Here is a 17,661-nt window from a genome sequence, read left to right as displayed (position 1 = left end):
ACGCACATGTGTTCTTATCTCGTTTCTTTCAGCTGTTACGCCTTCTGTATCCATCACCATTGTATGCATTTACTATATATATTGTGCACTGTTAATAAAGCATTGTCTATCCCTTCCTGAACCCTCGCGGTGATGGAACATGATACCATGGTTCGAACCATTCCATTACATGGAATAAAACCCTTATAAACTCAGATGCCACGGACTCTGCCTCTCATTTTATTGAGCTATTTTATTGAACTTTACCGCATAGAAATTCCGCATACGATAAATCTTTATTTACCACATAAATATACCCACTGACCCAAGGAAAGGGGGAATTTTTTCAACCTTCCAATACGGGGAGGTAAAGGGCAGAAGTATTAAGGCGGGGAGAGCAAAAGGTAATTTTCTAGATAATAGACTTAAGATCACCCCTTCCCTCTGGTCATATTTTAAAGTTCGACCATTAGTCCTTGACATTACTTCACAAGGGGAAGTCTCGAGGAGGAGGAACCAACAGGGTCAGGCTGAACCTCTTTCCCATTTGGAGGACATAGAAGAGACAAACTCCATAAGTGCCTGAAGAGCAGCAGACCGTTGATGAAATGACTACTGCAACAGCTCCGACAGCACTAGAGGGGGTCTTAGACAAGATGATTTCTTCACAATTAACTACTCCAGTTTGCCAACCTACAAACACACTAGGCAATGGGGCGCCAGTAAGCCAGGGAAATGTTGAGGAGCAGGAGCTGGATATTGGAGGGTCTTCATTGACCACAGTAGCTCCCCTGGAAGCTCTCTTCTCTCCCCTCTCGGTCGACATAAGAAGGAGCTTTTCCATATAGGAAGCTAATCAGGCCAAAATCCATCTTTTCTGCGAAAACTTTGTCAAAAAATCGATCTTTTAAATTCTAGGACGGACTCACTCGAAGACTCTGTTGTAGAGATCAAGAGGGACCTGGAGGTCACTAAAATCGATATCGCTACATTGAAGAAAGAAGAGACAACACTCTGAGAAAGACTGGAGGTGCTTGAGAATAACTCAAGGAGAAACAATTTGCGCCTTTTAAATGATCCAGAAGGGAGCGAAGGAGAGGACATTAAGTCTTTCATAGCCATTCTTATTAAAGAATCGGTCCAGATCAATGAGTCAGTGGTAGAGCTGGAGAAGGATATTCAAAGGATTCACAGGGACCCCTTTCGAAAAAATCCTAACCGGTTGAAGCCAAGAAAAATCTTAATACATTTTTTTATGTTCTCCTTGAAGGAAAAAATTCTCAACTGTGCTCTAAAACAGAAATCCCTGAAGCCCAGAGACTTCGCCTATGAGATCCGTTCAGATTTGGCCCAAACAACTCTTGATAGGCAATTGGAATTGGGCAGGAGAATGGAGGACTTTAAAAGGCTCGGTGCGGTTGTACAGCTAAAATTCCCTGCACATTTGAAAGTTATGCATAACAATCAGATGCATAACATTAGAACAGTGCAGAAGGCAGACCACCTGCTTGAAAGTCTGAAAGCCTAAACAAATATAGATAAAGCCATTAAATCTGTCTGCTATTTTTTTTGTTATTCTTTTCTTCCTTTTGAGTAACATCCTCCCCCCCTCCCCCCATCGGTACTTACTAGGGTTAAAATTAAAATTAGTATATGTTCACTTAGGTCATGATAAAGGAGCACAGAAATATTGGATTAACCAAAACAGGGCGCAATTCAAGATGATATTAGAGAGCATCATTTTAGCCTGCACTAGAATGTTTAAGTAAGAAGAGGTTGGGTGAGCTGCCCCGTCAGGCAGATACTGGACTATTAGTCCAGACAAATGGGGGTAGGGTTCTCCATGGGTGGGACAGGGGGAAGGTGGTGGGTGGAGAGGGGATACAGGGGAGGACACCGGGTGGGGAGCATAGGGGAAAAAAAGGAAAAAATTGTCCTTATTCACTTTTTAGCCGCATACACTTGTATTATTCATCCCTGGTCTGGTTCTGGAAACTCGGTATACTTAGGTTTTTGTTTGGATCTCATTCTCTGTTCATTAGACCCCCATGACTATTGTCCAATAATTATCCAGGATTGTCAATGGCCTACGAGTAAAGTCAAGAAGACCGAAAATCTTGCAGTATCTTAGGGATTCGCCTGCACAGGTTATTATATTACAAGAAACGCATCTTCTAAGAGGGGAATTGATTGAATCTTTCAGTAAGTTAAAATGGGTATATCAACTATTTGGCACTAATCAGAGTGCCAATATTAGAGGAGTAGCCATACTGATTAAAAAGCAAGCTAATGCGCGTATTCTAGAATCTTTGATTGACCCTGGAGGTAGGTGGGTAGTTGTAAAATTAACAATTCAAGGTTCTCTCTTTACAGTGGTAGGCTATTATGGTCCCAACCAGGCCGACCCCTCTTCCTTGAAAACCATCTTTGCTAACTTGCTGAAATTTGCGGAGCCTGTGATTTTGGCAGGTGACTTTAATATAGTCTTAGACCCTGCACTAGATAAATCACCTAACAGTAAAGCAAATGTATTGTCTAAATCTCGCACCTATATACAAACTATGATGACACATGTGTCTTTGTGATATATGGAGGGAACGGTCGGGCGTACAATTAGGTGTGTCTTACTATAACAACAAATATGGCCATAAATCAAGGATAGATTATATCCTGGCCAGTCATGGTCTTAGAGGAAGAATTAGGGACATAGGCTACTTGACACTCCACCTATCTGACCATGTAGCAGTCTGGATGGACTTATGCTTGGTAGGGGGAGAACCTCCACGGAACTGGACATTCGACCGTGTGTTGCTTTTAGGCAAGTTAGAGGTTACACATTTATTGCAGGAATCTGAATGGTTTTTCAAGTTGAACATCGGCTCTGCAGCAATCTCATCAGTATGGGATGCTTGGAAGGCTTTCTTGAGAAGGATAGTCCCAAACAGAGCATGTTACAAGTATAGGCAATATAGAGAAGAACTGACAAAAATTGAGTCTGCAATTCAGGAAGTTGAGATTAAGCTGAATACGGAAATAGATACAGCGAGAAGACAGGAATTTATATTAGAACTACAGAACCATAAAGACCAGCTGGATACCATTATTCAGCAGAGGATCATGAAAAGATGGGAGGCCAGTAAGATAGCGCACTTTTAATATGGGAAAGGAGCCAGTAAGCTTCTGGCATGGAAGGTCAAGTCAGATAAGACACAGAATCTAATAAAACGGATTGAGAGGGAGGATAATTCTTCTTCAGTGTCTACGGACGAAGAAATCGGTGAAGCTTTTCTTGCCTTTTTTCAGGCACTATATAAGGAAGATAATGTGGTGGACAAGGCCCTTGTGCAGGAGTGGCTAGGGAAACGTATGTTAACTCACCTAACCCCTCTTCAACGAGACAACTTGGAGCAGAATATTTCAGAGCAGGAGGTTAGGAAGGCTATCGCCGCCAGCAAGGGGAACAAGGCAGCTGGGCCCGATGGGCTTCCAGCGGAGTTGTATAGATCTTTGGGGGATGTAACAATACCCATCATGACGGAACTGTTCAACAAAATATTATCTAAGAGTTTTACACCACCTGCCTCTTGGGGTCAAGCTACCATTTCATTAATCTTGAAAAGTGGAAAGAATCCGGCAAGCTGTGGGTCCTATAGACCGATTTCCCTCCTCAATACGGATTATAAAATATTTACTAGGATTCTGTAGCAGGTAGTGTGCTACACACGGACCAAAAGGGTTTCGTAAGGGGTAGAAACTTATCCGATCTAACCCAGGATCTTATAGGAGCTATTGATCTGGCCTCCACCCTTTCTTTACCATTGGCAGTAATGACGTTGGATGCCCCCAAGGCATTTGACAGGGTCAACTGGACTTACTTAACAGCGGTAATGGAAAGGTTTAATTTAGGAGAAAATTTCTGCCGAGCTACACAGCTTATGTATCAAAATCCTACTGCAAGACTCCTAGTCAATGGGAAATTGACCAGCTCTTTTAAGATCACAAGGGGAACTAGACTGGGCTGCCCACTCTCCCCACTCCTCTTTGACCTGTACATTGAGCCTTTTGCTCATTGCCTGAGGGAAGACCAGAGTATTACATCATTTAAATTTGCAGCGTGGGAGAGGAAGGTCGCCCTATATGCTGATGACATTTTGATCTTGTCATCAGAGTTGGTGGTGTCCTTCCCCCAGGTTATTAGACTAGAGCAAGAGTTTGGCCAGATCTCTGGCTATGAAGTGAACGGCGAGAAAACGAGATCATGGCATGGAACCTTCTCGAGAATGGGTACCAGACCAAGGGTGAAATGAGATACTTAGGTGTTAGGATTGTACAAGATATAGACAGAATAGCAGGGACCAATATTGCAAACATTACTAGAGACTGTCAAAAGCTTATGAAATCTTGGGTACACCTTCCGTTGACTATTTTTGGGAGAATTCATTTAACAAAAATGGTTATACTGCCTAAAATTACTTTCCTCTTCAATACCATCCCTTTGCATTTTGAAAAACAGGCTATAGATAAATTACAACAAGCTATAAACTCATTCGCCTGGGCATCTAAATCATCAAGAATCGCGTGGAAAAAGCTAAGGCGTAGAAGGGAGAAGGGTGGCTTTACGCTTCCTGACCTTCAGTATTATGCCTAGGCTTTTCAGTTATCTCACTCCCGGATGTTGGTGAAATCTCCAGATGGCTCCGGAAGAGGTAATATGTTTGCTGAGAAGCAGAAAGGGACCGGACCACCACTTGAGGGTTTTATTTTCAAGTTTGGGGACCAAATGTTTTTCAAGAGGATAAGGCTGAAAGTCCTCTTGGCTGCCGCACAAATGTGGTTTAGAAATAAGCATTGCACTGGTCCCAATTAGTATTCTAGCTTTGCTCCTATTTGGGATTCCCTGGGAGCCCCGGATTGTTTGAAGGATAGATTAGCAATTCCGCTTAAAACTGTGGGGATAAGTGTGGAGAGATCTGGCCTCGGAAGGGTCGCTTTTACCCTGGGAATTTTTTCATAACACGCTAGAGAATATGTCCAGGTTCAAGTATATACAATTGCGGAGTTGGTCGCAGAGTCTCAATAAGCCAATAAGTGTAGGAAATAACTTGGAGGATCATCTGGTTTCTAGGCCTGCAGGGGGGAAAGAAGTTTCTTTCTTCTATTGGTCTCTAGTTGAAACTATTGATGGAGATTTTAAACTGGCAGAGGAATTGTGGGAAGCCTCTATGCCAAATGTGTGTTGGGAGGAGGTGTGGCAGACTTCCTTCCAAACGCTGTTCTCTACAGTAAAACCTGCTTGGCTGCATAGGAACCACTACTTTACAATACATAGGGCCTATTTATCTCCAGCCAGACTTTCGAAAATTGTAAAAGGTCTCCCAGTAAAGTGCAAGAAATGTGATTTGGCAAATGCCACAGACATACATATGTTTAAAGAGTGCCTAGCAATAACAGCATATTGGGAGAGTGTAATGGCAACCCTATCAGACGTCATGGGGATTCCGGTCAAAATTTCTCTTGCCTTGATCATATTTGGTATAGACAGTGAAGTTCAAGGTCCTGCAAGGGGGTTCCTCTTCTATTCAATGCTTTTGGCTAGAAAAGAGATCTGAAGGAAGTGGGTAGAGGCTGTACCCCCAACCCATTCAGATTGGTTATCCTCGCTCTATAAAATTTGCAAGATAGACCTGGAGAGACTACAGAATAATAAGGGGAAAGTAATTTGGGAGGGGTTGCTTAATTGGTCTCAGCATACCTTATTAGTTGTTTTGTGGTTAACTTGTAGACACAGGGTGTATGTTGGTCACGTTTTTGAGTTTAAAATTCCATCTTCGATCCTATGATTATGCCTCACTGGTTACTCTCTGACTGGGTCGGGTCTTGCTGGGCGATCAAACTACCATTCGAAATGGACCTTGACCAACAGTCACCCATGTTTTTTTTCCATTGAAGAGAGTGGGACCACCCCTCTCCTAGGAAAGGGGCATGCGACTGTTCGTGGGTATGTTATATACTGGTAGGCGGACATGGTTACTTCCTTTGGGGCCCCTTGAATTCAAGTGCCTACGACTATGGGTATTGAGTCACGGTATAGACATCCTACCTTTTGTCAAAAGCAGTCTGAGGCGGATGAGGATTAAAAAAAAAAAGTGGTAGTGATGGCAGTTGGATAGTAACTAGAGTAATAACACCTGTAGTAGTAAAGATGATAGTAGTACTAGTTAGAGTAGGCCTGTTTGCTCAGGTATTATTGCCTGTAACAGTGGTATTAATCATTGGGTAGTCGTTAGAGCAGCAACAACTGCAGTAGTGACAGTAGTATTGGTAGTTCATCGTTTTAGTAGCAACTAGAGAATGAGCAAATTTAGTAGTTTGAGTAACAATAGTTGCAGTAACAGTGGTAGTTGGTAGTAGCAACACTTATTAGTGGCAGCAATAGGTAAAGCAATAACTAGAACATCAATGCCTCTATAGAAACAGCATTAGCACAGTTGCAGTGTTAGCTTGAGTATTAACGACTTAAGAAGCAATGGTAATTGGATTAACAGCTAATGTACTAATTAAAGTAGAAGTAGTATTAGTAGAGTATAGTTAATAATAATAATAATGGATTTAGTGATAACCGTAGCAACTAGAGTAGAACAAATACACAAACACACAGATGAAGATGCTAGGTACCATAACTACAGCTGCACTCCAAATATGCAACTCTTTTGGAAGAGAACGGCCCATCTTGGATCGCCTCTATGCTCACCTTGGCCACTTGATGTTGTGACTGACTCTGGATCATTCTTGCTGTCCACCAGTTTGTCCTTCTCTTTGGGGCTGGCCTTCTTCTGCTCAGAGAGATTTAAGCAAGACACAGAAGAATGCGATAAATGAAATTATGATGAGTTAAATCCTAAAACCGTGGAGAGAGTGCACATTGGTACTAGTAGATATTACCACCATTGTGCAAACATCTGTGTGAATAACATGATTTGAGAATTGTGCATCCATTGTCATGTCAGCATAGCTTAGATGAATGACTTGTGAATGTCTTTTGTGTTTCCTGTTAGACTTGGCTGTCTCTGCAGGGTCCCCCCCAAAATGTTTTTCCTTTATCCCTCCTGTTTTCTGTAGTCTTTTTTGTTGGCTTTCAGGAATCTGTGCACTTTATCACTGCTAACCAGTGCTAAAGTTCTTGTGCACTCTCCCTTTAGACACGGCAACATTGGCCCACTTCCAATTGGCACATTTAATTTACTTATAAGACCCTAGTAAAGTGACACTTCCTGTACACAGGTAAATTACATTCTACTAGTGAGCATCAGCACTCGTTGTGCCGTCCACTAAAAGCAGCCTTTTAAAACATAACTCAGGCCTGCCATTGCAGCCATTGTGCAGTTTTAAACTGTCATTTTGACCTGGCAAATTAAACCTTTTGCCAGGCGTAAACCTTCTTTTTTAACATATATGTCAGCCATGGTGTAGGTTTTACATGTCCTGGGAGTGAAAAACTCCAACATTTGCTTTATCACTACTCTAAGGCTTTTATCTTCAATTGTATAACATTAGGTTACCTTATTACATTTAATAAGTGATAACTTTTGATTTGGAGCATGTACGAATGTCATGTTTACACTCAAATAAATTGTAATTTGAAAGCCTCTTTAATGGTAACGTCGGGTTTTCAGTCACAATTCTGAAAATACCACTTTTAGAAAGTTTCACATACATGTTACTTCACAAAAACATTGTTTCATATTTGTGACCATAGAACTCAATTAACGTGGTTACCATTTATTTCACCATTCTTTTTTCAACAGATCGTTATTAATTTTATTTGTATCTGTTATAGACATAGAAAGCAAAAAAAAATTGTTTTACTTCAAAGGCCTCTTGTTGCAGCCTATGTAACATTAAAGCAAACAACACAATATAATAAACAGTGAATGGACAAACCGTTTAATGCCTGTAGCCTGTATCCTGGGTCACATGACTGGGTGTAGTTGGCAGTTGGCCTTTGCTTTTGCAGTGAAAAAAAGGGAACTCGATGGGAGAGGTGGAGCTGTTCCCTGTGCAATTAAATTTCATAGGAGCTGCCTCCAGCAGGCTCACAAAAGAATTGATACCAGCATATTGTCACACTAGCCCCCTTGAGCCTGGGCAGGGGAGGGAAGGATATTCCAGACATGGGGAGGGGATCCAGAGGTTTCTCCTACTTCAAAGCTGGCACCCGGTATAAATATTGGACTCTCAAACCAGTTCTTCAGTACACTCTGGGACTTGTGGATACTACAAAAAAAGACTGCCCTGCTGCTTGAGGCCTGCCCTGCTCTGTGAAAAGGAAGGCTGGACCTGTTCTCATTATCCCAGCAGAGTGAATCCAAGGATGAGGTGGCTAGCCTCCTGTTCTGAGCTGCAGGTACACAATAAGTTCTCCTGCAACTACCAAGCTGACCTGCTGCACTGGACATTCAACTGGACCTGCTTGAGCCCTGCTGGCCTCGCCTGGAGTGAGGTCCTGATCCCCTAGAGGTGCCTCCCCAGGTCCTGGACCCTTGGCTGGCATCAGTTGAGCTCCTCCTGTAAATAAAAGGAGAAATCCTGAAGTTTGGGGCTCTTTTCGACTGTGAACGGTTTCAGTACCTATGATGACCACTGCTTATGATGACCACCAACATGAAGCTCCGGTGGACAAGATTCTTCATGCTACAGTGACCACCAGTGATGACCTACAACGTGAAATCTGCACTTTGCACTAAAGCGTAGACAGCTCGCAGTGACCGCCAACGCGAAGCTCCAGCCATGACCGTCCACAGCACCTGACAGGATATTCACTACAGCAGCAGCCGTTGAAGAAGCCTGGCCTGCTTATCGTAGTACAACAACAACCACCCATACCGCTCTCTATGCTTCTCGCGCCCTCCTCCACCACGAACTGGAACTGGACTTTTTGAACCAGAATTTGAGAAGGTAACTTTTTCAGTAAGACTAACCTGGTCCCTGTATTTAGCCCACATTCATTAGCAGTCGGCCTGAACTTGTGACTTTACCCCGGTCTAGCACGACCAGATAACCACGAGTGGCGCTTTGTGCTCTTAGGCTCTATACTTACCCAAACTTTGAAATTGCATATCTCCGGTATTACTGATTGGATTTTTGTTGTTTTGGTCTCCTTTTATTTATTACATACTTTTTGTAAATTAAACGTGGTACCACTCTTCTCTGGTTCCAACAAGCATGTACTTTATTGGTACAATAAAGATACCCCACACCACAGTCTTGCCGGGCAAAGTACAGCAGTAGACTGACCAACTCTTCAACCCACATTCTAATGATGACAAGGTATGGAACATGGGTATGTTTTGGACAAGAGTTTAGAATCAGCCTAGCTGAATCTGCCTAAGCATATTATGACAATATTGCTTAATTTTTCTAAATTGGTGTGGGATTTTTCTTGAGGTGTGTTTTCTCTTTTTCTGTGTTTCTGTGTTGCATACATTTTTTACACATGACCTCTAAGATATGTCTGACTGCTTTTGTGCCATGCTACCAAAGGGTTACGCTCAGGTTAAATTTGGTGACTTTTGTGGGTCACTCTGACAGGGATTGCGGCTGATTCTTGAGAAGGGTTAACAATCCCCTGAATTAAAAAAAACATTTTCTCATAGTTCCCCTCCCATTGCTTTGCTTCTCCTGTTTTTATTCTAATGTTTCTTAAGCATATACTTAAGTGCTCCAGGCAGTGCCAATGGGTCGCTAGCTTGACACTCATTGTATCTGTAGTACACCACATGGGACATGCCCACATCCTCTAACTCGGGAGACCAAAATGGAATGCTGTTCTCCATAGTGTACAGTGGCGGTGCGTCCATTGGGGGCGTTGGGGCGTTGCCCCACTCGCCATGGACGACCGCATTGCCTGCCAACACTGTCACATGCATTAAAAAAAAAAAAAACTGATGATTAAAAATCGGAGCGCACTGCGCGCTACCGGCTCCGGGAGAAGCCCGACGGTACCGGGCATCACATAGGAAGTGGGTCATGGGGGGCGGGGCTTCGGCAAAGAGTGGCAGCAGGCAGAGCAGAATAGCGGAGTACTGCACAAACAATGCGCAGGTGGAATCCAGGAGTAGTCAACAATTTGACGGGCCCGCGCATGCGCACAGTGGGGTAGACCTCCCCCCCCCTCCCTCCATAGCACTCAGAGAACAGGCAGAGATCCAGGGCCCCGGCCTCATAATGGGCAGAATAGTATCCGGCCTGGAGCCAATCCTGGCGCAGTGTTGCTGTTAACGCTGCGCCAGGATTGGCTGCTGCAGCAGGATGGTGCTGTGCGTGGGTGTTGGCTGGCTGCTGAGGGATGGCCAATCACCATATGGCTATATCCAGCCATGTCTCGGTGATTGGCCATTTCCTAGGCTGTCGGGACGTCAACACGCGTGTCGCACTGCTGACACTGTGCACAACAAGTAAAGTGAAAGTGGAATTAGTAGTGAGAGAGTCACGAAGAGTATACGCGTGACCAGTTCGTTGTGTGTGTGTTAAACCAAGATTCCGGAGTCAGTGATTCACGCAACTCATTCTAGCAGATGTACTCCTCACTCGGTGCCTCCCGGATTCAGTCTACCTGTAAGTAACTTAACTTTTCTGTACAGTCTTTGAAGGTGGCAAGTTATCCTGACAACACGTGGCTAAGCTAACCTGCATCCTTGGAACAGTTAGCAATGATGACATCACTGAGCTACCGGCGGCTCCAATGAGCAAGCTGAATTGCAGGATTCATTTGTAGAAACTAAAAATGTGTCTTCTCCTTACAGATTCATTAGATTTAAGTTCAAACAAGTTATATGTCATATTTTGTTTCAATAATTCACAGTTGTCTACCTCATGTATGCCAGTTCAGTCAGTCTTTGCTTTTTTTAACCCACAGCACTTTGCATTCTGGAACTTGACATTTTCTGCGAAAAGAATGACCTAAAGTCGAAGCATGGAAAGCGTTATTGTTTTAAAAGCCAGCACTCTTTCGGGGTGACATTTGTTTACTCCATGATGCGCGTTTTTTTAGAAGTGTATTTATTATTGGTGGCAAGAATGCAATGCTAATTGTAAATAACACAGCACATCACAACCGCCGGCTCCGGAAATGGCTTTGTGCGCAGAGCGCTGTGTTTTCTGAATGTGTTGGCTTGGTCAGCGCCAGAGGTGGGCTGTGTGGGCACACATAATGTGTTGCCTCCGTCTCACATTGTGTGCCTCATCTGTAACGCGATCAGAGCTTTATGTCTGCGGCTGTTATTACTTGCCGACTTTGGTACTGGGGAACCAGGTTGGATGGAGTTTTGGGCGTGGGCTCAACATTCTGTGATTCTGGGCAAATGACTTAATCTTCCTGTGCCTACCAAAAAATTACTTTATACCAATGTAACGTTACTAGTGCTTATTGAAAGCCTTTGAGTCGAGCTTTTTGCTATATAAAACTGCAAAAAACAAATGGGACACTTTAAAGTAACACCTTCAGGAATTGCCCTTTTAGTGAAATGTAATTCGGAATCATCAATGTGCCCTTCCTTGCCAGTCTATCTCTGGTGGAGCAGTTCTAGTACAGGAACTGTATTTACAATGAGGACTTCCAGTGTTCGTCAGGAATATAGAAAAATTCACCTTCATGAATCTTCGGTTTGTAGGGCGAGCGCTTTAAAATAATGATCTACTTGGAAACATTTGTACAGAAGAGCTTCTGCTGCCCCTATAATGAACTAGCCTCTAAGTTATAGACTCTGGTGGCAGGAAGGGGATATCCCGCCTCCATTTCCTTATTTGCCTAAATGTGTGATCCTGAGTAAATGGCTTTGAACATCTCGTGGTTTTAATTCACAAATCTACTGTGGGTAACCTAGTCCCCTACAGTCCCTGCGGCAGACCCCATCAACATAAGCCCATATCTGTGAGATATCGGGAGACTCCGTGGGAGGGGGGATCGTCACATTCTGCAAGGACTCCCGCATCATTTTGTGTTACTCCACTGCATATCCACCAAAACTGTTAGCTAACTCAGAGTGGTTCTGGTCACAGTGTAATCTGTATAAAAATCGGCTGAGTTATTCAACAGGGGAATACAAATCGAGTTTCATATCAGCTAGGAGCAGCGCTGCGCACTCACACAAGGAAAGATGGTTTGCAGCTGAACCTGAAGGAAGGCCACTATGGTAACAAAAGCGAGGTAAGTGGGGTACTCCTGGCGACCGGTTATAGGACTCGCATTCTTTCTGCATTTAGTGGATTTCATTCCTCCATGGGTGTGAATCTTTATTTTAATCATTCCACACATCAGCGAACTCTGGCCTCAGAGAACAGCATGCTGCATTTTGGAGCAGGGGCTAATAATACAAAACCTTTTGATCGGACCGGGCGGGCATCATTGCAATATAAAATGCTCCTTGGGCCTGAAAGTCTACAAAGATTCATCGGTATACACAGAGTAAGAACCCGGCAAACAGCAACTGAATCGTCAAGAGCAGCATTATACAGGGCCACTGCTATCATGTAATTATGCGGCCGCGTGTTTTTTTTTCGCTTAAGTATGCATTTGCCGCATCTGCCACATAATCCATCGTCTTCTGCATAATCTTCAGATTGTAATAAAAAAAAGGTTCATTTCTATCTCAAAGGGTTCAAAAGTTACTAAAGACGCAGCAACACGTGCTGCCCCTCAGTGGAAGGCCCTCTGTAAAGCTTGATTGGTCACCATTCTGTTGCTTATTGCTATAGTTTTGTGTTAAACCGGGGCTAATGAGGGTCAAGCAATGCCCAGGAAGTGTTAACAAGTGCAAAGATGACAAAAACATGCAGTAATACGATCGTAAAATGTGCCACATTAAACCACATCATTTGCGTTTTCTTGCCGCAAAATGTGGTCCTACCCTGCCGCATAATTCCAGTGGCCCTTATTATACATTGCATCACAGGCTTTTTAGGGGGACCATGGGCATAGCTGCCTTTGGTGTAGTGACAGGGGTGCCCATGGGCTTGAGCGGCCTATGCCCTGATAGTTCTTCACTTTTACTGCCCACTTGCAGCCAAATGGGTAGTTTCCCTTGCTTGCACCAGGACCATTGGCACCATTACTGATGGCGTCATGCAGCTCGTCTCTATTTTTTAGACACCACATACATATTTGTTGCTGTCCTCTCCGCTGTCTTGACGGAGTAGGGTCCTCAGACATGCCCCCTCCTTGTGTGCTGCTTTTGCGTCCACGTAAGTTTTTCGCACTTAAGTTGCTTGCTTCTGGTTCCAAGCAGCTTCACCTAAAAGCGGCTTTGGAATTTGTAAGTGAACTTCCTGACTGTGAGTGCGTACAGAGGTGGATATTTAGGTTTAGCGTTGGGCCTGGGACCGGTTGGTTAACTGTTCTGCATTAAATGGTTCTAAAACTCGTAATGAGCTCTTGAAGGCAGTAAGGAATGGCATGGCCGAGGGGGCCGCCGTGTCTACAGTCTACGCACTTAGGGACAGAGGTGGGCTGATCTATTTCCAAATGCATCGTGCGTCACGTACATCGACTGGGCTATAGGCGTTTTGGGGCTGGCCCGAGTCCGAGTCAAGCATATATGTCAGGCATGACTCCCTACTTTGGTTTCCTATGCGGTCTGAGACTGAGGTCTGGGGACAGAAGTGAGTCCGAGGGTGGCACGGGGTCGGGGAGCACTAGAATGGATAGATTAGGTCCTGGGTGTGTCTGGCAGGTCGGTCGGCAGTCCGAGAATGGATTTGAGGCTGTGGTTACCATGGATGGACTGGAGGTCAGAGTTCAGATCCTCTCAGATCAGGGCAGGGGCAGGGCATATTTGAGAACATCACAGACATGCATTGCAGATTCTGGGAGCATCTCTCCCACACGGTGTTTTGGAAGACCTCGCCTGCAGGTAGTGGCCCGAATGTTCTCCTTTCGTATTCCACCAGTCCCACGTACATGGATGAGAACAGGTTATAATGTACGGCAGGTTCCTATGAAGCTCTGTTTGATAATGGCCTCCATTTATGTGCAACCCGGCTCTATTAAAGTTATTTTTAAACACACGTAAAGGGCGGAGCTCGGTGACCCGCAGCATCAACAAACATACATCATTGTGACGTTGACAGTTTTCCTAAATACACAGGAGAAAATAAAGGGCATTGCAGTTGAATTAAAACAGAAAGAAAATTATATACACCCCTACCCCCATTGTACAGTCTACCTACCATACAAGGGCTCTATTAAAGTTTGCCGTGATGAATTCTGTGGTGAGATGGTGGTGCTCTCCTTATTGGTCTTTTTGAGGGTCTCTTCGTTCACGAAGACTCTCACATGCCTGTTTCTTTGCTTTCTCAAAGGACATTTCACTCACTGGTGATACGTGCGGCTTCCAGTATCTACAGCTCTTTCATCTTCAACTCAACATGCGAACGTGGAAGTGGAAGTGGATGTGTTTGTCTTGGTTTTGAAATAGGGTTAGGGAGACTAGATTTCTCTGGTTGTTTGTGGGGGTGAGGGTGCTGGTTATCATTGAGTTCAAAGGATTTTTCCAATCTTAAAAAGGCAACTTGTAGCACTTGTAGGTAGCACTGGGCAATGTTGAGGTCTGCACTAAAACTGGTTTCACTTCAGGAAGACTGATTTTTACACTTAGAAGGTTGCAGATTTATCTGCCCAGCTCCTCCTTTTCCCCTTGACCATCCTGGCTAGATTTAAGTCTGGAAGGGACTGTTAACGTGTTAATATGCAGAGTTGGTATTAAGATTTGTTTCTTTGCTTATTCGAGTCTTTAGAAATGTTTTTTGAACGGTTTACAAGAGCTCGCCTTTAATCTCTGTATCTTGTCCATCTATACTAGACGGGACAGGAAATCTTGCAAACAGTTTCGTTCCTGCGCTTTAGGTTGGGAATTTTCTGAGTAGTGTGCCTACTTAAAAACACTACCTATGTAATAGGGCTCCCGGTTTTCAGTTTTTACGGATTTTTACATATAAATACAGACGGAAAACAAGTTTTCCTTTATCTGTATTTATATGTAAAAAAACGGGAAAATACTAGTATATTTTGCTGTGCTGCCGTCTGGTGTCTCACCTTCCTTAGAGGCTTAAGAGGTGACAGCTTCCCCAGCTTCCCGTGTGCACACAGAGCTGCCAGCCGCACCCAAGTACTTCACAGGTCTTTGAAAGACCATTTATTTGTTAATGAGGCTGCTTTGTTATTTCACCCCTTTTAGAGCCCCTGCCAGAGTCAGATTAGGACGGACTTCATAGCTGCCAAGGTTTCAGATTGCTATGTAAATAAGAGTGACATTTCAACTACCATGACTGATACTTTCACAAGCAAAATAAAGCAACGCATAATAGGGAGACAGGATATAAGTATCAGAATTTACATCCATTTAAGCAACTAGAAAAAGAAGATTTTAAAATTGCAGCAGAGCACCAGAAATTGAAGGGCACTTCCCTTGTAACCTTACCGTACTGTTAAGGTCGGCGGGACGGCCCGGTTCCTCTAGAACACGGGTACTCATAGTACGGCCCGGCAAGCCTTCCCTGGCGGCCCGGGGACCTTCCAGTCATCGCACCAGTGTTTAAAAAAAAAAAATTAAAGACTGACATATGAATATGGAGTTAACTGCATTTGGGATTGGTTAAAAGGGATTGTTCTATATACAGCCATGCATTGATTTCTCGAACAGAAGTTTTCAAATACATTTTCCACATTGCTTTGCAGAGACCTCTAACCTGTCCCCATAGCCATTGATCAACATCGACATCGCAGTTTCATAACGAGCCCACAAGAACTGTCTAACTGTGAAAACAGTTTATGAATTGCAACGTTTAGTCAACCATACACTGTCAGCTAAAATAATTCACCATCATCTTGTGCATAAGGCAACTTTATGTCTACCTTACACCTTACAAATAAGATCGGGTGTCACACAGAACATTTTGCCCTGTCAAAGGTTATTAATGGATTCTAACAATGTCAGGATGGAGCTGAACATTTTTTTTTAAAGACTGTCTGCAACCAGAGCGGAGCGCGACTCTGGGAGACTCTGCTGCTCTGTGGGGGCCAAAGAAGAGGTGTAATACAAAAGCCCCATTAACATGCAAATGGTCTTTTAAAGACCTGTGAAGTGCTCGGGCGGCTGTGTGTGCATGCTGGGAAGCAGCCTGGGCTGACACACAGGCAGGGTGAGATAACAGAGGGAGGTAGAGGGAGGGAGACAGAGCGAAAGGGAGTGAGGGGAGGGGAGTGAGGGAAGGGGAGTGAGGGAAGGAGTGAGGCAAGGTGAGGGAGGGAGTGAGAGAAGGGGAGTGACGGAGGGAGTGAGGGAAGGGGAGTGAGGGGAGGGGAGGGAGAGAAGGGGAGTGAGGGAGGGGAGTGAGTGAATGGGAGGAAGGGAAGCTTACAGAAGCTGGTACTTACTTGGGCCGGGGCCGGAAGCAGAGTCCCAACTTGTAGTGTGGCGAGGACGGCTCCATTAATTACTAAAGCAGCATCTCTCTGCAAGGCAGTGGCTGCAAGCTCATGAATTCAGCTGCGAGCCACCGTAGGCTACCATAATTCGGGGGTTTGTCAAGGCGTATCAGTGATAGGATCCCTCTAGGCTTGCGTCAGTCCAGTGAGTAGTCCCAGGCGCAGCACGGCCGTCCAGTGACACACAGACCCAGGGCTAATGAACGCGCGCTGGGTCTGCATCAATCTCAACGGACGCTGTGGTTATTCACTGAACTCAGCTCTGCACGTTTGTATCATGGGAATTCAAGCCAATAGGCTTAAATCTTTTAAACAGAAACAAAGAGTGGGGGTTAAGTTCTACCCAAAAGCAATCTTCCTTTCTCCCCAAGCAGGAATCTAATGACCCAACATGACCTGTGTTGTGCCTGCCTCCAGGCCTTCGACAGAGATCACAGATTGGGGTTTATTTACAAGCTCCTCGCGTTGCATTGTCAATTTAAATAAATGTGGAAAAATACTAGCTGTAGCGTCATCTTTTGCTTGTGGCAAAAATAAATGTGGATAAATACAGAAAAAATCGCCGAAAAATAAATATGGATAAATACAGACGGAAATGGCAAAAAAAGAAATACCATAAAACCGGGAGCCCTACTATGTAACAACCTGCATGTCTGTTGCTTTTCGCTAGGCTACAAGTCTGCAGTGCATTGAGTGTTGGCTAGATATTTATTTGTGCCTATGCCAGTGCTGCCAACTGGGGATTCTCCTGAACCTTGGATGAATAATTAATAGTTAAAATATTTTGTTACTTTTTACTGCACAGCCTTTTAACTGCAGGGCATCGACAGGAAGGAAGGTTACCGTTAAACCTGTAGAAAAGCAATCAGCCTCATTAAGAGACCTGCATTGTATTCTCAGTTTCCCACTAACTGTTCAGGCAGTTGGTGCAAATTAACATTCTGCCACGAACTAGGAATAGTTCTCAACATCTATTGGCCCTTAGTTGCATTGCCCCGATCCCTTCAGAACAGCCCTGGTCTTGGGGTGTAGGGCGGGTTCATGCTGTCTCATATACTGTATGGGTTCATGCTGTCTCATATATATAGTCCCGGGGCAGGAGACATGCTCTCACATATTTCACCCATGCATTCGCACCCTATTCTTGCCTGATGGTCCTTCTTCCTGAAGGACTGCGAGTGCGCACCCCCCTTCTCACGAGT

The 17,661-nt window shown here is 44.2% G+C and overlaps 1 protein-coding gene across 1 annotated transcript in view; it reads right to left on the bottom strand.

Annotated features, from left to right (window-relative positions):
- Window positions 1–17,661, bottom strand: part of CARD10 (caspase recruitment domain family member 10) — a 288,602-nt gene that overhangs the window by 44,547 nt on the left and 226,394 nt on the right. The window contains exon 19 of the mRNA XM_086963072.1: window positions 6,731–6,812. Coding sequence (XP_086819198.1) covers window positions 6,731–6,812 — 82 coding nt within the window. The remainder of the gene's footprint in view (window positions 1–6,730; window positions 6,813–17,661) is intronic.

The sequence above is a fragment of the Lissotriton vulgaris genome, chromosome 1_1, assembly GCF_964263255.1.
Source record: "Lissotriton vulgaris chromosome 1_1, aLisVul1.2, whole genome shotgun sequence".
NCBI lineage: Eukaryota > Metazoa > Chordata > Amphibia > Caudata > Salamandridae > Lissotriton > Lissotriton vulgaris.
This window is presented reverse-complemented; position numbering and strand designations above follow the sequence as displayed.